Source organism: Populus nigra, chromosome 19 (assembly GCF_951802175.1).
Source record: "Populus nigra chromosome 19, ddPopNigr1.1, whole genome shotgun sequence".
In the NCBI taxonomy this organism is placed as follows: domain Eukaryota; kingdom Viridiplantae; phylum Streptophyta; class Magnoliopsida; order Malpighiales; family Salicaceae; genus Populus; species Populus nigra.
In genome coordinates, this window is record NC_084870.1 from 6,812,639 (window position 1) to 6,832,758 (window position 20,120).

General features: G+C 31.6%; 1 protein-coding gene across 1 annotated transcript; it reads right to left on the reverse strand.

The window, feature by feature from the left end:
- Positions 1 to 8,007: 8,007 nt before the first annotated feature.
- Positions 8,008 to 11,556, reverse strand: LOC133679454 (pentatricopeptide repeat-containing protein At3g53170). Its single transcript, XM_062102056.1, has 4 exons — positions 11,080 to 11,556; positions 9,622 to 10,717; positions 9,035 to 9,164; positions 8,008 to 8,761 (listed from the first exon to the last, which is right to left on the reverse strand). Exons 1-3 carry the CDS (start codon positions 11,407 to 11,409, stop codon positions 9,142 to 9,144), a joined length of 1,449 nt encoding a protein of 482 aa, XP_061958040.1. The 5' UTR covers positions 11,410 to 11,556; the 3' UTR covers positions 8,008 to 8,761; positions 9,035 to 9,141.
- Between the last annotated feature and the right edge of the window lie 8,564 nt (positions 11,557 to 20,120).

Below are 20,120 nucleotides of genomic sequence, written 5' to 3' on the forward strand. Positions count from 1 at the left end.
TTCTAGATTTGTTCCTTAAAGATCACCGATTTAAGTCCCACAAATCTTAAGGGCCACTGGAAACTTATATGATCGTTAAATTCAGAGTCCGTAGGATTAGTCGAGATGCGTGTAAGCTGATTCAGATACCCACGTTAATAAAAATGACAGCAAAAGTACAAACAATTATCAATAATAATAAGGTAGGATTTATTATTGTGGTAGCGGTTATTTTTTAAAGTATTTTTTATTTGAAAATATATTAAAATAATATATTTTTTATTTTTTAAAATTAATTTTGCATATTAGATATATACATATAGAATTTGAAATAAAAAAATTAAAAATATTTTTTAAATGTATAAAAAATAAACACACTCTGAATTAGAAAAGCTGTCGCAGCTGATCTTAAAGTCTAGTTGTAAAACAAACAAGCTAAAATGGCTAATTAATTCTTAACAACCACACAATGATCTCTAAATTGACAGGCAAACAACCTTATAATGCATGCAATTAATGTCCTCCTTGATTTGCTGTCACTGACAGATTTAATTTGTGGCCATTGTTATCATTTCCTTAATTACTACTACATGATTATCATTCAGCTTTCTGTCTCCAAATCCTCTAGCTGATTAAGTAATTATTATTAGATAAGGTTTTGGATAATCTTTTTGTACTGTGCACCAGTTGACGATAGAAAGTCGTGGAACAATCACCAATGTTCAGAGCTTTTATGAGAGTATGGTGGAAAATATGGTAAATATTATTTTTTAATAAAAAATATTTTTTATTTTTTAAAATTTATTTTTAACATTATAAAATCAAAATAATCTAAAATTATTAAAAAAATATGGCTGATAGTTATAATTTTGATATTCAAAAACATGTATTTGTCTTTCACGAAACATTATTAATTTAATGGCATCAAAAAGAACAAGTCATGGATCTCAAACTAGAAGATATATAAAAATTGGATGTTGTTTTCTTAATTGATAATCAATTTATACTATTAAATTTAAAGATTCATACTCTACTACTTGCTGAAGAATAAGTAATATTAATTTTGAAGGGTGTAATTCAATTGGTTATGTCTTAAATTTATTTATTAGAGATTATCGGTTCGAGTCCCATAAACTTCAGGACCACTAAAAACTTACATGATCGTTAATTTTAAAATTTATAAAATTAATCGAGATATACACAAACTGATTTGAATACTTAAATTAATAATATATATATATATATACACACACACACAGGTAATATCATATCAACAACTAATGATTGGTACAAAATGCTTATTAATTAACTGTTTATGAAATAAAAAATAGACTTATAATTAATTTTAAGAGTTAATTAATTCCACCCCTCTCTATTATGGATGTCATAACACTTTACACTCTCTGTCTTAAAAACCCTGTACTTTTCATCTTCTTTTATATTTAATCTTAATCATGATTGCACTTCTGCCTCCCGTTAAAAACTTGTTAACTGACCATATAAATAGATTTTATTTTTAATCAAAATTCTACAAAAGAATCCAATAACCCCTAAAAATATAATGAATGCATAGAATATACAATTAAAATGTTTATTTATTATAAAAAAGGCTCATTAAGAAAAACCACTCACTTCACTCAACCTCGTTTCATTTTGGTATCAGCTGAAAAAATCAAGCAAAATGTGTTGCTTCCATTGGTAAACCAGCAAGTCCTTATTTTTATGGGTAATATTTTTCCAGTAACTCCAACCTTAGCAACGATTTCGCTAATATTTTTTTTTAATTATTATTGTTATTATTAGATTAAGACGAGAAAGAAATAGATTACTGGAAAAGGGCCAAAGACCAACACATAAGCCAAGGCTCCAAATACGCCTGCGGAATAAGCAAAACAAGACCAAAATATACAAAAATAAAAAAACAAAGAAAATAAGATTTGCGACATGACATCGGCCAATCTAGCTCGGATTCAAAACAAAAGATATCATGACAGAGGTCGCGTAGTGTTGATCATTCCAAAAATAGTTTATAATATGATTAAATAAACGATTAAATGGTATAATCATTCCGAACCAACCAAGCATGATTTCACAATTGATCTAAACTATATATAAACGATGTTGTCTCAATCATCTTGTAGAAACTTTGATGTTCATCGTCCAATCCCAAAAAATGGTCGGGAAATTAATAACACGATACCTCTTTTTTTCCCCGGCATCCATTTATATATGTCTAATCCATCCAATAGCCAAAATTGGTCGGAAAAATGCCATTATAATTTGTTTTCCACGGCTCAATAATGATCCATTTATTGGCACCCACTTTTTACCACGTACTGTGATTAGTGGGCAAAAAAAAAAAGTTATTTTCATGCTCTGCCTTTGACTTTTGGGTGTACGTATCAGCCACTATATATCTAAGAGATTAATTAGAAGTTACTCAATCCACATTCCATATATCGCATGATTAAGAAGAAAAAATTATATTTTTTTTTGTCAGAAAGGGATGTTCTAATTCGAGATCTTTTAAGAAAGAAATGAAATTGATATTAGTTGAAGAAAATATTATCTACCTTGAAAGTATTGTTTTATATTTATATATGAAAATTTTATTTGTTTTTCTTAAAGCTATATCTTTCCATTCTATCTTGAAAGTTATAGGTAGCCATCCTGCCTCAATGTTAATAATATCCCATGAGTTATTTTATGAGTTTATATTAAAAACAATTAGTAATATCCTATGAGTTATTAATTTTATTAGTTTATATTAAAAATAAATTCAAACACAAATAAAAAAAAAGAAGATAAAACTCATTCCCATAAAAAATTAATAAGAATATCTTTACCTAGAATTTCTATCTCCAAATGGTATTTATTAATTTTTATTTTAAAATAGACCCAAAGAATAATTAATAAAATATCACTAGTTACTTCATATATATATATATATATATATATATATATATATATATATATATATATATATATATATTATAACTCCAACCAGATAAATTCTATAAACACAAAAACTCCTGTTTAAAATTGAAAGACACACACATATATATTCCATCATTTTCACATTTAGTGTAACTGTTCCTTTTATCACTTAATTGATTCTACAGTACCAGATGCCAAATACCGGTTCCAAGGAGGCATAAATTGTGGTGGCTTGAAAAAGAAATAAAAATAGAAGAACACTTGTCCAAGTTGCCATGAAAGTGGATATGCATTCGAGTTTTAGAGAAAGAGATGTCCGATATATAGCATAAGAATTCGTGAGTAGTTGCTGTAATGGTGGCAGAGAATAGATGAAAGAGGTCAAATTGCTACTCTTCCAAGTTCAATTCCATTCCACGAGAGGTCTGCTGGAACAAAGAATATGCAGTTCTTGATCAATCAGTCATCACTGCAATATATATATACATATATATTTACAAATCTCTTTATTGGTTTACTTAATCACACATAATTAAGGTTCCCGTAGGCAGTTTTTCATCTTCATTTTTAATTTCTTCTTCACATTAACACTTGATAAAAGAAGGAGGAGGTAATTTGTTGCCTAATCCTCACGATCTCAATAATAACAAGTAACAATATTCAATCTAATTAAAGTCTCCTAAAAAAATATTGAATAATTTTACCAATCAATATATATATATATATATATATATATATATATATATATATATATATTGAGTTAAGAAACGCTATACAAAGGCGTTGAAACCATGGAAGGTTAAAGTGTTTTGCAGCAGTCGCTTCTGTCATGATTGCTGCGTAATGGTAATCCCGTTGGAACGACAATTACACTTTGCCACAATATGCAATTCCTCTCTTGGACGCTCCTTCCCTCTTTTCTTTTTTTCTTCTAAAAAAACCCAACACTTAGTTTTCTTCAGGCAGTCGCCTCACCTTCGAGACTTGAGAATATTGCTCGTTATTTGTTTATTATATGATGATTCAAACTCGTTTTTCTTCATATAAGTGAGATATAATAATTAATTATTTCTATATAATTAAGCTGTCTAAATTTGAGATTTTTAGAAGGTTTTCTTAATTTATTATCTAGATTTGAAAGACTATCATACATTCTTGGTATTGTCTATTAATATTATCCAAACATCGAGTTATAGTTTCTATTAATACATGAAATCAGTGATGTATCTATATCTTATTTAAAAACATAGACAAAAAAAAAAAACAATTGCATGCACTTTAAAAATATTAATAAAATGGCTTTATTTTATTAATATTTTGCAAGATATTAAAAAATATATCACACAAATTCCTATATTATTGTTGGGTATACGACCAAAGTCCCACATTGGCTAGAAATGAGGAAGATCATGGGTATATAAAGATGGACAAATATCTCCATTGGTATGAGGCCTTTTGGGTATAGCCCAAGAGCAAATCCATGAGGGCTTAGGCTCAAAGTGAACAATATCATACCAATGTGGAGATAAGTGGTGTTCATAGTCCTTACAATTATATATTTCAGAATTTTATAAGTAAAGTTTTTACAATATTGGGCTTTATACTTGCAAGCTTTCCCAGGAATCGTACTCCTCTCCATATTTCACATAGAAGTAAGATTTAATTATGAATAATTTTTATAGTGAATATGATATTAATTTATACATGAATTTTACAACGAATCTCAAGAAGATGAAGAGCACAATTCCCAGGAAACTTAATAATAACGACGATAATAAATCATACAGGACGTCAGTGCCTGCAATAGTGCAAATATTTTTATATTCTATACAATAATGTAAGACATTGCATTCACAAGACAGGCACAGGCACAGGCACATATTCCCCCCGCGTTGCCGCATAATTAAACGCGTAAAGGTGGCCCATGCATTTGATATGGAGATGATGAAGATGCTGTTTTGTGTTTATGATAGCCTCTCCTTTTCTTTTCTTTTTTCATGAGAGAAAATTCGTTTTTTTTTTACTAAATTTTACATAGATTTAATTTGGTTTAAATCTTAGTTTTATAGAAGTTAAGATAACATATTTTCAATTCTTGAAAATCTATTATTTATTTGTTTGTTTGTTTTATATGCAAAAATCAATCTTATTTTAAATCTATTTTTTAAAAAATCATAACTAAAAATATTTTTTTATCTCAAAAACAGAAAAAAAAAAAAAGCAACGGTATGGGTAGATGATTGACTAGAAGCCACGTTTCTGCCAAGGTTTGTCAAGACAAATCAGTCGTGGTAGATGATTGACATAATTCCGGCAAGACGTTAGAATATCCGGCTAGCACGATTTTCTTCTTCTTTGTGCGGTTAATTACGCTTAAAAAAAAACATTAATTTCTTGATTACAAGTTAAAATTGGACCTGATATCACCATCTTAGAATGTTGTTCACGAGCTTGAAAGACTTCCATCTTTCTTGCTTGTCCGAACATGAGAAGTTGAATGTGAATGTTAGAAGCATCATTGATTCATCTTGATAATCTATTGATGATGTTGCATTTCATCATATGTAGACAAATGTGAAAGGAATAATGATCATTTACCCACGACCTTGGTACAAAATTCAAAATGACCAACACGCACACGCACACACATAGATATATATATTAACATGCATCTAGATTCATGCATCTAGATCCTGAGCTAGCCTTCAAGTACTTGTTGAAATACATGATCTTGAATCCATGTCCCATAAGGTTCATGTGATTTTCGTTTATGGGGAATTAATGAACCCTAGGTAATTAAGACCACACTTTTGAAAATTTTTGAGATTTTTTTTTAGTATCAAAATATTTTTATGTGTTTTTTTGTTCGTTTTGATGTGTTGATATCAAAGATAAATCTTAAAAAATAAAAATAAAATGTTATTTTGATGTATTTCTAAAAAAAAATATTTTACAAAGCAACATATACCACACTTTCAGATAGATTCTTAGTTTGCCTCTCACCCCTGTATATTATAACAACGTAAGCCTTAATTTCATTTGTGATGTTTTAGTATTTTATTTAATCACGTTGAGTAATGAATCGGATAATTCGGGTTGATAATAATAACAATTTTATTGAATTAAAAGAAATCAACTACAAAGATCTAATTGAAAAAAATAAAAAATAGTTAATTAGCCTCGAGGTTGCTTGGGTTTCCATAAAAATCTATTGAAGATTGTCCAACCCTCTCATGACTTAATAGGAAATCCCAAAAGTTTTTTCATAACCTAGCTAGATTTCTACTTAAATATAAGAAAAAAAGCAAATTCAATTTTAAATTTAGGAGATCCTCTAAATAGAAGTAAATTAAGGCTAATACTATTACACACCGAACAAATTTAACTAGTAAAAATTATTTTTAAAAAAATCTTCGAACTTCAATTTTAAACAATGAAATGGAATTCAGATCCATTTATTGTCTAGATTTAGTATAGATTATTTGAAGTGCGCGTAAGTTAACCCGGATATCCACGCTTACTTTTAAAAAAAGAAAAGTATGGATAAGGGAGGGGTAACATTAACTCATTAGCAAGCGAGATAGCAACATGGTAGGTTAGAAATCAAACATTGCGTGGCATTTAATTTAATATCCAAAACTGCAGTCGACTTTCTAAATGTGGTTACAGGGCCCTCCCTCCACCATGTCTGAATCTCAAGAGTCTCACGTTATTGGTTTGCCAGGCAAGTTGGCTCTACTATTGACCTGCCTCCATAGATGAGCTCCCTTTCACATTCAAGCTCCTACTGTGTATATGTAAATATACATGCTATGGCTTTTATGCAACTTTACCGAACAAATCCTTAGAATTGACCCTTTCACGGACCCTTTTCCTAGACTTTCGGGGTTGTATAGGCGTCGGTTCATAGGCTGATATATATTATTTTGATAAATTAAAAAAAAACAAATTATGGGTGGGTTTTCAGGGCATTACAGTTTTCATAGATGAAATTATTAATTAAGTTCGATGATTGAAAAAGATATGGTGCCATGATTTCTAATAACATGTTCTTCGAGTCATGTTGAACGCTCCATTAGAAGCTAATGGCTTGTTGTGAGCCAACGCCTAAGAGGCAAAAAAGCGGTCATGTCAACTGTCAGCTTCACGATCTCTTACCATCTCACAGAAATTTGGGAGCCTTGACCGTGAAAGGTCCTGTCCTCCGAAGACTCATCATTTAGGTCTTGAATTTTTGCGTTTTCGCCGCCCATTGTAAATTTGTCGTTCCTTTTCTTTTTCTATTTTTTTCTCCTGTGAAATCAGGTTCCTGTTAATGGATGATTTGTGGTTGCTTCGCGTTGAAGTCCAAACATGTATTTTTTTTATTTAAAAAAAATTATTTAATTTTTTTTTGATCAACTAATATAAAAAATAAAAATAAATTATTTTTATATATTTCTAAGTAAAAAAATATTTTAAAAAAGTAATGTCTATACAGAGAAAAAAAAACATGTTAAATGTTAATCTTCCATCTAGATGGGCATATGGATGGTTTTCAAAATGAAATTATACCTTAGAAATATATTTCCAATTTTGTAGTCCATTGCTGACGTGGTAATTTGAACCCAGGAGAATGACGAATAGAAAACGCAGTACTAGTTTTGGGGAACTAAACTTTGGTCGGGATTTTTTTTTTCATACCAAGTTACTTTTAAATATTATTTCCCGAAATAGGGTTTAAAAACATTAAATTTTATGCCATGTAAATTCATTTAAAAATAATTAAGAAACCAGGGGGTTATAATTTATTAATTGAAAATACATCAAAATATTACCGTATCAATGTAATATAAAAACACAAAAAAAATATTATTAAAAAAAAATAATTTTTAAAAAAATACTTTTAAAATACAAAAATAAATTGAAACCAAAATATTTTATCACGAGAATGGTCATAGCCATAGTTAATAGTCAATACCATTGAGGAGCCTTTTTCAAGTAATACCACTGAAGAAAGCAGAAAGCAGAACAAGTAATACCATCACCAACCTACTACACCTGAAATCAAACTGCTCAGTGAAGGGCGTCCCATTCTAACAGGACAAGACATCAGCCTCAAAAATTGCTTAGATTACATGCTATTCATAAGCTTATTGCATCAAATAAATAAATAAATTGTCAATAACATGAAAAAATATCAACGATGTCCATCATATGCTATCCTTCCCCTCCTTGTCTACATTCCTCTCTTGTCTTTCCTTTTTTTTTTCTTTATAACAAGATAATTGGAGATTACAACCTGACTAATTTCTACACTCTGAACTTTCAGGGAGTGATTGTTGCGTAGTTTGAGTGTGGACCAGACCAATCAAATTATCTGGATGCTCTAAACTAACCAATTGTAACAAACGGATCTAGGGCAACGATCAATGTGATTGGTTGTGTCTAAATGGACCGAGTGGCTGAGTCTGTAACAATCCATCACACTCAAGCGACCCCCTAAACCTGCTTGGCTACGGAATCTTATGTGTTTCTTGTGCAGGAAAAATTGTGGATGCGTACCAATAGAATATCCGTGCTTTTTGCACAAGCAAGAACCTTAGGGCGATACCACAGAAAAAACCAGGTGCTTGTCAGGCATGTAGATGCATGTCAAGGAGCAGGACTTCACCAAAAGTTGTCAGGCTCACATTATTGGCATGGTTCATATGTTGATCCCGAATACCTCCCTTCGGATACAGGAGGGAAAAACCAAAGGTTGGTATCCAGAAGTAGAGGATGCTGATTGGATCATCCACCGTATGCAACAGATATTATACTGAAGGTGTGTATTCATTCTTATCATGGCAAGCAGGAAGTTTCCCTGTCACAGATAGGTGAAGGCAGAATTAAGTAATTTAGCGATTCTAATGAAATCAGAAAAGGACAAATAAAACACTGTGTGCACTTAATGAAGCAAGGAAGCATGGATTCAGAGGTCATGGGGGTGACAGGGTGTCGGATCTTCCATAATGTAACTAGTTAATGTTAAGTGTTTCAAGGAGACATACCTTGAACCTCAATTAATGTCTGTGCGTGAGTGCTTGTGTGTCAATTTATTTTCACAATTCACTAGTGTTAGGAAGACTGTACTCACCGGCAACAGAAGCGGTCATGAGAAATAAGTATTTCTTCCCAAACTATCACCTCAGACATTTAATTGTCTTATATTTTCAATGTTGCTCTTCCACAATAACCCTCATGCTAGGCTCCAATCAACCTAGTACCTGAGCACCCATGAGAAAGCAGTAAAGCATATCCATAAGTCTTTATCTTGTCTAAAGAACGTTATCATAACAAAAAAATCTAAAATTCAAGATAAACAAGCTCTTTCGGGTTAAACTTTAAGTGGTCTTCACATATATTGAGGCACAACCACTGAATTGAGAGGTAACACAGAATTCCTCCTCAAATCCCTCTACCTGGGAAGGAGCTACCTTTTTTTTTTCTCAGACGGCACAACTTAAATCATGTTCAATAATACCCCAAACAGTTTTCAAATCCAAATTTCTTTCACACAAGTCCTCCTCATTACATTCAAACAAACAGGCATAGAATGGTTCAAAATACCAAAATGAAAATGTTAAATTTAACGAGCATGAAGTTAAACTAACTAGTTAAAGGAAAAAATTGCATAGGCCAACAAACAATATCACTAGAAAGTAGGGAAGCCATCACGCATACCTGAATTCTTCCTGGTTGCAATCATCATATTCTCCATGCCTTGTGCAGCTTCAATCATGCCTTGCGCGTTGTAGGCTTGAATCATGGTAGCAAAGGTGATGCTGTCCGGCTTGCATTTTCTCCCTTCCATTCCCAGAAACAACTTAGACATCTTTTCTATATCACCTGCTCGAACATAGGCACTGATGACGCAGTTGAAGAATGGGGTATCTAGTATCACATCAGAGTTCTCCACCTGCCTCAGAATTGAATCAATCTTCATTATATGCCCAGCTTTACTGTAAGCACTAACAAGAGAACAGTAAGTGACAGTGTTAGGCTTAATTCCTAGATGTTTCATTTTGCTGAAGTATTCCTCCATGGTCTCAATATCCCCGGCCTTTCCAAATGTCTCAATGATAATATTATGAGTAACAATTGATGGAGAAAAGAACCTTTTCTCCATGAATTCCAAAACAGACCTCATCTTGCCATACATGCCTGCTTTCCCATATGATCTGATCAGGATATTGAACGTCTTAATATCTTGCCTTAGACCCATTAACTGAAATTCAGTGTACCACTTCTCCATCTTGTCTATCCGCCCACTGCTCCCATAAGCCCCAATGATGGAATTAAATGTGAAAAGATCTGGAACAGAGCTGCCACTTTCAATCATATCTGTCAATGTGTTCTCCATTTCTTCAAACATTTTAGCCTTACCGTATCCATCGATGATAGTGCTGTACGTAACAGTGCTGCATTCAATTCCTAGATATGACATCTCAGCAAGAATTCCTCGAATAAGTTCAAAACGATGGAGTTTAATGCAACAGTTTATAAGTATGGAATATGTATACACATCTGGTTTGCATTCAGAGATTGCTTTCATTTCAACAACAATAGAAAACGCCTTGTCAAGTTGACCACTTTTGCCATAAGCACTCACAAGAGCAGTATAAACATCAATTGTAGGTTTGAGGCCATCAGACAGCATGACCTCAAAAAGCAAGCTGCCCTCCTCAGGTTGCCTGCACTTGCCAAGCATCATCAACAACTTGGTGTATGTTTTGGTTCTCGGCTCGTACCAATGTTGCTTACGAAGAAGTTCAAAAATCTAAAAACCAGCACGGACTTTATTTTAGAATATATGCATGCATTCTAAACACAAACGTCAGTAATCATAACAATAAAATACCAGCAAGTTTCTAGAAATTGCCAAATGCATTGCTTGAATTTAACAACCATCGTATAATGCCATGATCATGGAAAGTTAATCACTTTCTTGATAGACTAATGCACTTGTATAGCAATATCACTAATTCAAACTTGGCTCAGAGAAACAAAAGCACACATTAACCACCATCGACATAACTCGAATGAAACATAACACAGCAGACCTTAAACCAAAATCGCATACTATAAAACATAAAAAACAATAAAAAGAACACAACTTCACAAAAAAAAAAACCCACAAACCTTAAGAGCAGATTCCCATTGGTTTTCTTTTATAGCGTCGTCAAGAGCTTCTAAAACTGCTTTAGGCCAAAGGTTATTATATTTCTTGGAGTTGGCTTTTTGTTCAATAGCTTTTATAGCAGCTTCAGTTCTTAGAATCCTAGACAACTCCTTCTTGGATTGTCTTTGGAGCCCAGTTGAAGTTGGGTCGGGGCACCATTTAGAGGATTGGATAGTAAGAAATTGTGGGTCTTGGTTTCCATTGGATCCTGCTAAGAGGTTTTTTGAAGGAGGGGTGGAGATTGAGAGTGACCAGCTCATGTTAGTGAAGGAAAGGGGTTGTGGCTGCATTGCGCCGGGAGTGGAGTACAAGGAATTTGAGGCTTTAGAGGTCTGGGTTACTGGTCAGGGAGAGCTTGGGTTCTGAAATTTTATCGAGGTGTTTCTACTTTCTAAAGGAAGATAAGATAGAAGTGAGCGCATTTTAGCAGAAGTTAACAAGCAAGAATCTAATTTAAAGTGAAAGATAAGATGGATACAAATACAATTATTTTACACCAATTATCAATTTTATTTTATATATTTTAATATATTTTAAATTAGATTCTTGTTGCTAATATATATATATATATATATATATATATATATATATATATATATAAATTTTTCATAAAAATATAATTTATTTATATAAAATAAAAAAAGGAAAAAATTCAGAAAAAATATAATATTTTTAAAAAATATCATAAAATTAAAAAAAAACATTTTAAAAGATCAATAACCATTTAAGAAAAAAAAAATTAAGTCAAACAGTTTTAAAACTAAAAAAGAATTTTGAATTAATATCTAAATATAAAAATTATTTAAAAAAAAATGTTAGGCGTTGAGGGCCTAAGAGGCCATCCACACGCTTGACTATCCAAGAACCCAAATCTCTGTGCCTAGAAATGTTTTTTTTTAAGGGGCACCCGCTATTATTTTTTTCTTACATGCAACCTATCGATTGTTGTGGTATATAACCTGTCGCTGCTGGACTGATTCCTAATCATATTTATTGATCGAAAAATCGAAGCTGAAGTTTTTACAAGTCTAGAATCCTTTTTCTGGCTCATTTTCCCTGGAAAATAATTCACAAACACCATTACAATCTTAATAAATTTATTTTTAATTTTAAAACATCCAATAAAAAAAAAAGACATCGATCCACCTTTTCGGACATGCACTATCTCCATTGAACTCTTTTTGAAAAAATAAATTCATTAATATAAAGATTAATTATTTTGATGGTTGAAATTTGATTGAAATCAAAACGTGAGTTGCCAAAACAACATGTATCAAATAATAGAAAAGGTGAAATTTTAGGTATCGAACTAAAGATCTCAGCTTCGAAATCTAACTTGGAACCTGTATTTTTGTTTTTTTGTCGAGTCTAGTCCTCGGTATTTCAATTTCTATTTTCAACGCCATTGAACTCTGATCTGCGAAATCAAAACCCAATCCATCTTTGAAAATCCTTAAAAACCAAGCACATGCGGGAACAGTGCAAATCATAAGGAATGTAAACAAAACAACGTTGATGTGACTTGGAAGAATGAAATTGGGAGGAATAAAAACTCGATAATGTTATGAAATTGGGAGGAATAAAAACCCATCCTGCTTCGACTTGCACACTGTTTTCCACCTGACTCGGTGGAGCCTTTCTTTTCCTTCGTTCTCCCCTCGAATAAACCTGCGACCTGTCTTTTCAATCTCGTTACATGTAGCTGCAGGCAAGAGCGATGAATGCATTGGGTATGGAGGAACCGCGGATAGCTTGGGCTTGCATAACGTAATTCTCCCTGCAAGTGGTAGATTCTTGGACTTCCAGCTCGCCAGCTTCTGCTGCATTCTTTCCGATACATAGCTAGCTATGTGTTTGCTTGGTCCCTCGTTGAAGCAAAACCGGAACTCCTACATATTGATTTAGAGATTAAGAGTAGGAAGAAAATATTATTGTATCCGTCTCGAAGATACTGTCCGCCTTTTATTTTTAGACATCCCAAAACTACTATTTATTATCAAAAGGTTAAATTGGTAATTACCTGGTGTTGCTATTATACCCCTAATTATAACGTAGTTTAATTATTTCACTCGAATTTCTCTCTGCTGTTTAGATTCAAATGAAGGGTATTAATACAGAATAATTTTAAATGTTTAATTAATTACACTTTTTTAATTTGCGTGAAAGGTCAGATGAAATAATACATTTAGAATGCAGGGAGTATTGTTATTATAAAAACAAGAATTCTTAACCACAAGAACAACTTTAACTTATTTTAGATTAGTCTTGTTTTTTTTATTCAATTTGATCCCTCTACTTTTAGTTACTCTATTTAATTATATGCTTTATACTTTCATCATTATTATTTTTTACAATTTCATTCTTTTTAATTTTATTGCATTTGTTTATTTAATTTATTTTTTATCCTTGTTATTTTGATTGCTATATTCTTATCATTTTCTTGATTTATTTATTTATTAATTTTATCCCTCGATATTTAATTTCATTTGGTTTTTCATCCAGTTTTGCTCTTTATTCTTTCAATAACTTCTTTTTATCCTCTTTTTAGTTTTTCTTTTTCAATTTAACCCTTAATTATTTTCTTTCATACTTTTATATGATGTTTTCATCTTTAACATTGAATTATTATGCCTTTAACTTTACAATTTTCTCTTGTTTAGTTTTTTTACAGGTTCTTTCGGCCTAGCTGTGGATTAGTTAATTTAACCACAATAGTCGCGGATTATTGAATATACTTTTGCTAGCATGTCGCGGGCCAGCAATCAGCTAATTACACTAAGCTGATGGCTTGATGATTGCTAAACCAAAAACTTTTGCAGGTTTTAATGATGGGCCAAGGGCCTAGAATTGGAATTTACTTACGGCTGTCATTTGCATTTCTTGGGTATAAATCTGCTAGGATATTGGGCTGGAAATTAGCATACGATGAAAGCCCTTCAGTTTTGAGTTCGAATGTCCCAGATCTCTTTATAATTAAGAGCATGAAAATATAGTTGTGGTTGTAGTTTAAACTGTTTTTAATTTATAATTATATTAAAATAATATTTTTTTATTTTTTGAAATCTACTTTCAATGGATTTCGACGACCCAAAACCAAAAACAAACTACCACGTTTAGCCAGTGCATTACAAAATTGACCCCCAGATCATTGAAATTAGGAGCTAGAATTTGTCACTCTGACATGCTAGCATTGTCATCCGTCAATTTATCAAGTATGATCAGAATTTTAATTTGTTCAATAAATTTAAATGATATTAAACTCAAACTCAATTATCAAATTTAACATAATAATTAAGTTTTTTTCTTAAAACAAATTCAATAAAGATCTTGAAATCCAAACCCCTTTACTATCTTTAAAAATTAGGCTCACAAGTGAAGAGAAGTTTTAGAAAACATTAAAATATACATACATTGCCCGAAGGACATTAAATATGTTTATAAATTCATTTTTTTTTTTGGTTTGAGAATATTTTATAGATCTAGGTAAACGAGTAAAATTCCAGTTGTCTTAGGTTTTTACAAGAGATACATGTTCTGACTTGAACTCGAGACATGTTGTGTCGATCCGAAACCCTTTACCATCATGTTAGAGGATTCATAAATTCAAATTGAATAGTGAAAACAGACAATATAAAAAAAAATTATAAAATCATGCGTGTCCACGTATAAATTGAAAAAATAGCATTAATTTTTTGGAAAAACAAACAACGTCGCTGGAATAACCAGGATTTCAATTACCAGACATCTATGAATATTTTCTGTACAATCTTGAGCTACCTTAAATTTTGGAAACTATTTATTTTGGATTAAAATTATTGGAGCTAAATATTTTCTGTGCAAATTGGAAGATTCCTAGAAAAATCCGACCCTCCTCGTTTCCACGATGGGAAAAAAAACCCAGCTTCATTCGATACTCGACGGGGATGGAAAAGTCTAAACTCGATTCTAAACCGGCAGCCTTGATTGTTAATCTTTTGATCTTCGCTCGAAGGACTTGTAGTCTTGCGGAGAATGATGTAATTATAACGTGTTCATATTGGGTGCAGAGCAGGACCTTAATCACTACAAATTTTCGACCTGGGCGAAAGGGATTCGTATGAATTTTAATGTTCGTATTGCTCGTACAACAATTTTTTATGCCGTTAAATAAACAAAAATTAATACAAATAAGGTTTCCAATCAATACAATTGAAGCCTAGAGGGTGTATAGAGTCAGTTACTTAAAAATATATAAAAATAATATATTTTTATTTTTAAAAAATAATTTTTTAAATCATCAGTACGATTAATAAACACTTTAAATGAAACACCGTTAAAAAAATAATTTTAAATGCTGTTATGATATTTATGTCCGGGTTATGCTAGCAGTTGCTTTTCAAAGTGATTTTAATTTCAAAACACATCAAAATAATATTTTTTTTATTTTTAAAAAATTATTTTTGATTAGCATATAAAAATAATATAAAATCTTTAAAAAAATATTAATTTTAAAAAAAATAAACTTTTTTAAAAAACACTTTTAAAATATATTAACAAACGCTCCGTAATTATGCGATCAGATGATAGTGAACGAAGCGTAGATGTATGGAAACATTTTCCTTCACGAAACGGGTTCGGATTGGTTGGAGTTCGCGCATAGCTCTCGAGTGCCAGGAATTTTTTAAATTCGAGTGGATCACCAGTCCCTTGTCTTGTATGAACCTGACCGCTCGAGGCTTGAAGTATTATTATTTTAATAATCAGAAAGATCCCAGAGGCCCGGAATAATTCCATTCAGATGGGAGACCGAGACAATTCCCTTCAATAATCGACCAGGGGAGGTTCATCTGATATGCTTTTGTTCCGGGCAGGTAAGTAATAAAGCCTGTGCTGCTTTTTTTAATTAATTTTCACACTTAAAGTCAATTCTATTTTTCACATCTAATAAAACACGTATTCATATTAGAACCAGAACTCGAAGTTTATAATCTAATTGTTTTTAAATGGTGTTAAAATTACAAAAATTACTAATTTATTATTTTTAATGCGAAGTGATGAGTAAAATAATCAATTTATGGTAGTAACTAAATCATTTTATACTATCTTCAAGACTTAAAAACCAGGAGCAGTGAGAATCCCAAGGAGGTGCCCCTGTTAAAAAAAGTACTCAGATTTCCCTCCACATGCATAGGATAGAGGATTATTACCGTTGAATTTTACCTTTTGCTTAAAACTGGGTTTCTTCAACCTCGAGATTCGAGCGGAAATGTACGGTGTTATTTATTTCACTCCGAGCGCATTCCATGACCGTCAAGTGCTGTTATAAATGTTGAGTTCCTGTGGAGTCTAGCACGGAAAAAAATAGATAGAGAATATAATGCAGTATAAAAAATATTTAAAAAAATAAAACATTTCGAAGAGTCATATATAAATGTTGAGTTGATGTGTCTAAGATGTTTTTTTCTTTGTATTTTCTCTCTACCCTTTAATATCTGAAGAGAAAGGAGAAAAAATAAAAAAAATATTGGAGTATATTAAAGCTCCAATAACGACATTATCAATATTATTAAAAAAATCTTAATGATGTAAATTCAACAATAATAAAAAATATTATTAACAGTAACTGAAGTAGGGTACATGAGCTATCAAAAGACAAGTGAACTTGATTAATTTTCAGCTATTTATGTGATGCACTTTGTTTATTACTAGTTACTTTCCTTAATAATCTTAATATTATTAGATTTATTTTATTAAAATATTTGTAACTAGATTGGTGATTTTATTATAGAAGTTTTGATATACCTTGAGATATATTTTTTTTTTTTTCTCTCCTCTTCTTTTTATTGAAAATTGTGTCGTGCATTTTATAGTAGAGAATAGTTAATGACCCGTGATTCGAGAGTCGCCATATGTTGTCCGTGGCATTCTAGATTGTGATATTCTTTTAAATATGTTATAACAGTGTGTTGTTTTTTCAAAAAAGATTTTCACTATGGCGGTGCTCTCGGATTTTCTCTACTTTTGGTAAGCAAACCTTTTCTCGTTTTTCTTGCTGTTGACAAAGGAGAAAGACGGGTGTTGGGAGGTATTTAAAAGTGAAATAACGAGCCTGTTTTAAAGTATTTTTTATTTAAAAATATATTAAAATTATTTTTTTAATTTTTTTAAAATTATTTTTAACATTAACATGAAATAATTTAAAAATATAAAAAATTATTTTTTAAAAAACACGTGTTTTTTAAGGCTTCGTTTCAGTGTGAAAGGGTAGCCTGAGGTTCGTGATTATGGAGGATGATGATGACGTATTTTAAATAAATGTGTTTAATCGTGGAGATGTTCGTGATTTGATGTTTGCAAATCCATTTTGAGCTTGTAATCGTGAACAGAGCGGGAGAGATTTTTTATCCCCACAATTATTATTTCGACGACGAAAGAGATTTATTATTTTAGTTTTTTTCTTTCAGTGCTTTTTTTTTTTAAAAAAAAGTATAAACTTGTAATCAAATCTTTATTTACGCAGATTGAAGGGATTGATTTGCAATCAAATCTTTCTCTCTCCCATCCAACTTTGATGAGGCGGTGACCACCCAGAAGGTCATTGGCGCGTGACGTCAATCTTGCATGTCAGGAGATAGATTTTGTAATTAGCAAAAGACTCAGGGGCATAAATGAACGATGATGCAACCACTGACTCCCAACAACCGGAGTCACGGGTCACCACGCGGCGAACGGTAATGTTAATGTTAAAATTTATAAACTTGTAAAGATGGTTCTTTTTTAACATTTGCAGTTTGAATTTTAGATTAATTTATTATTCTGAATATATTATATTGAGATAATAGGTATGCGCACCCTTTAAATTGTCAGAACAACTAAATTAGTCAATTGCTTAATATATATATATATATATATATTAAAAATCTTTAAAATTATTTAATTTTAATTTATGTATAAACTGATATGAAAAAAAAAATAACAAACTTGTCTTTATTTACGCAAATTGAAGGGATTGATTTGCAATCAAATCTTTCTCTCACCCATCCAACTTTGATGAGGCGGTGACCACCCAGAAGGTCATTGGCGCGTGACGTCAATCTTGCATGCCATGAGAGGAACAAGACATGGATAGATTTTGTAATTAGCATAAGACTCAGGGGCATAAATGAACGATGATGCAACCATTGACTCCCAACAACCGGAGTCACGGGTCACCACGCGGCGAACGGTACGCGAACATTCAAGGAATAACGCGGTTTTCCCACCTCCTTTAAACATGGAAAGCAATTGCAACGAAGCCCTTTATCTTTGCTCTATTTATCACCATCGTTTTCTCTTCTTTTTTCAGAAAATGGAAAAATTAAAATTGCAAGCGTCAGGATATAAATGATCAAATAAAGAGTGCACACGTGTACTGTATGAAGTCTCAACATCCTTGCACGTTTTGGTTATGTACGTATAGCGTGGCTCTACGCATGACAAGCACATTTCTTATTTAGTAATATTTCAATTGACAGATATAATTATATAGTAAATCGAGTCCATCTACTATAGAGATTTTCAATTTGACCCCTGTAAGTAAAATTAAACATCTTTTGTCACGTAAAAGGATATTTCTCATCGTATTTAACGGTCAATAGTAAAAAATATGCCCTCCTCCACTTTAGAAAAAAGATAGATATACGTGTTTTTTTTCATCTTAAAAAATAGTTAATTATAATTTAATCATGTAGTTAATTTATCAAAATAAATGAATTAACTGTCATGGTACAAAAATAATAAACAGGTTTTTTTTTATCAATATATTTACCATGACATGGGACCTCCCAACGAGCTTATTATAATTGATAATGGTTAAAATAAAATAAAAATCATTATTTAATTTTATAGTAATTAATTAGCAGTCCTTTTATTTTATTTTATTTCATGATACTGACCAAATATAATTTTAAGACATAATATTAAAATAAAAATCAATATGATCATCTACACAAAGTCAACAAACATAAATTTAATTTTACGACGAGACCAACCAATTACATACTGAGTAACCCATCTTGTGAAGGTATTGGTTCAAACCTTTTCATACCCTGAAGTATAAATTTCTGGCGGCTTCTTATTCTCGTGGTTATTACGCAACCCAACACATGAAATATCACACCATAGTATATACAAAAATTGATAATATTTTGTCCAAAATTCCGGGTCATGACATGGACAGTGCATAATCTACCTTTTTATATTTTTAAATTAGAATATAAAAAATTAAAATAAGACATAAAATAGACAACAATTAATGATTAGTTAAGCTATAAATATATTTAAAAATATTGATTAAATATATGAATTTCATATTCCAAAAACTCCTGGTCAAAACCACAACGAAAATAACGTGCTTGCCTGTAACATTTTTAATTCCATGATAGAAACGAATGAAAAAAGGACTAAGAAGAAAAGTAAGTTACCGATAATAGAATTTCCTAGAATGCGAGGGCACATTATGCAAATAGGTACATTTACGGTTTACCTAATAAAATAAATATGAAAGATGTGAAATTAATTAGGAAACGAAGCCCAAAATATATTGTAATATTACATTTGAAAGGAAAGTCCAGCTAGACACAGACAAAAACCAGCCGATATATATATTCAACAAGCCTTATTTCTACCCTAAACACAAACCTATCTCTCTTCCGTTTCATGGGTTCTCACATTTGGGACGTTTTCTAGCAACTCATCGATCTTCTGCTTCGTTTTCCTTTTCTAGTCTCTCTCTCTCTGTTTTTTTCTGCTAAGAAATAATATTTTCGAGAGAGAGACTCAGGAATATACACATACAAGATCTGAATATGGGGGGAAAGTATATGGACATGTTTCGAATAGCTGCAAGATTTCATTCTCATTGCCCACAAACTGCTCGCGTGTACTACCATCCGCCGCCTAACGCCGACGACCACCACAACAACCACCCCCATCCCCACCAACACGGCTGCGGCTGCGGCGGCGCCGGCAATAGCAGCTCCAG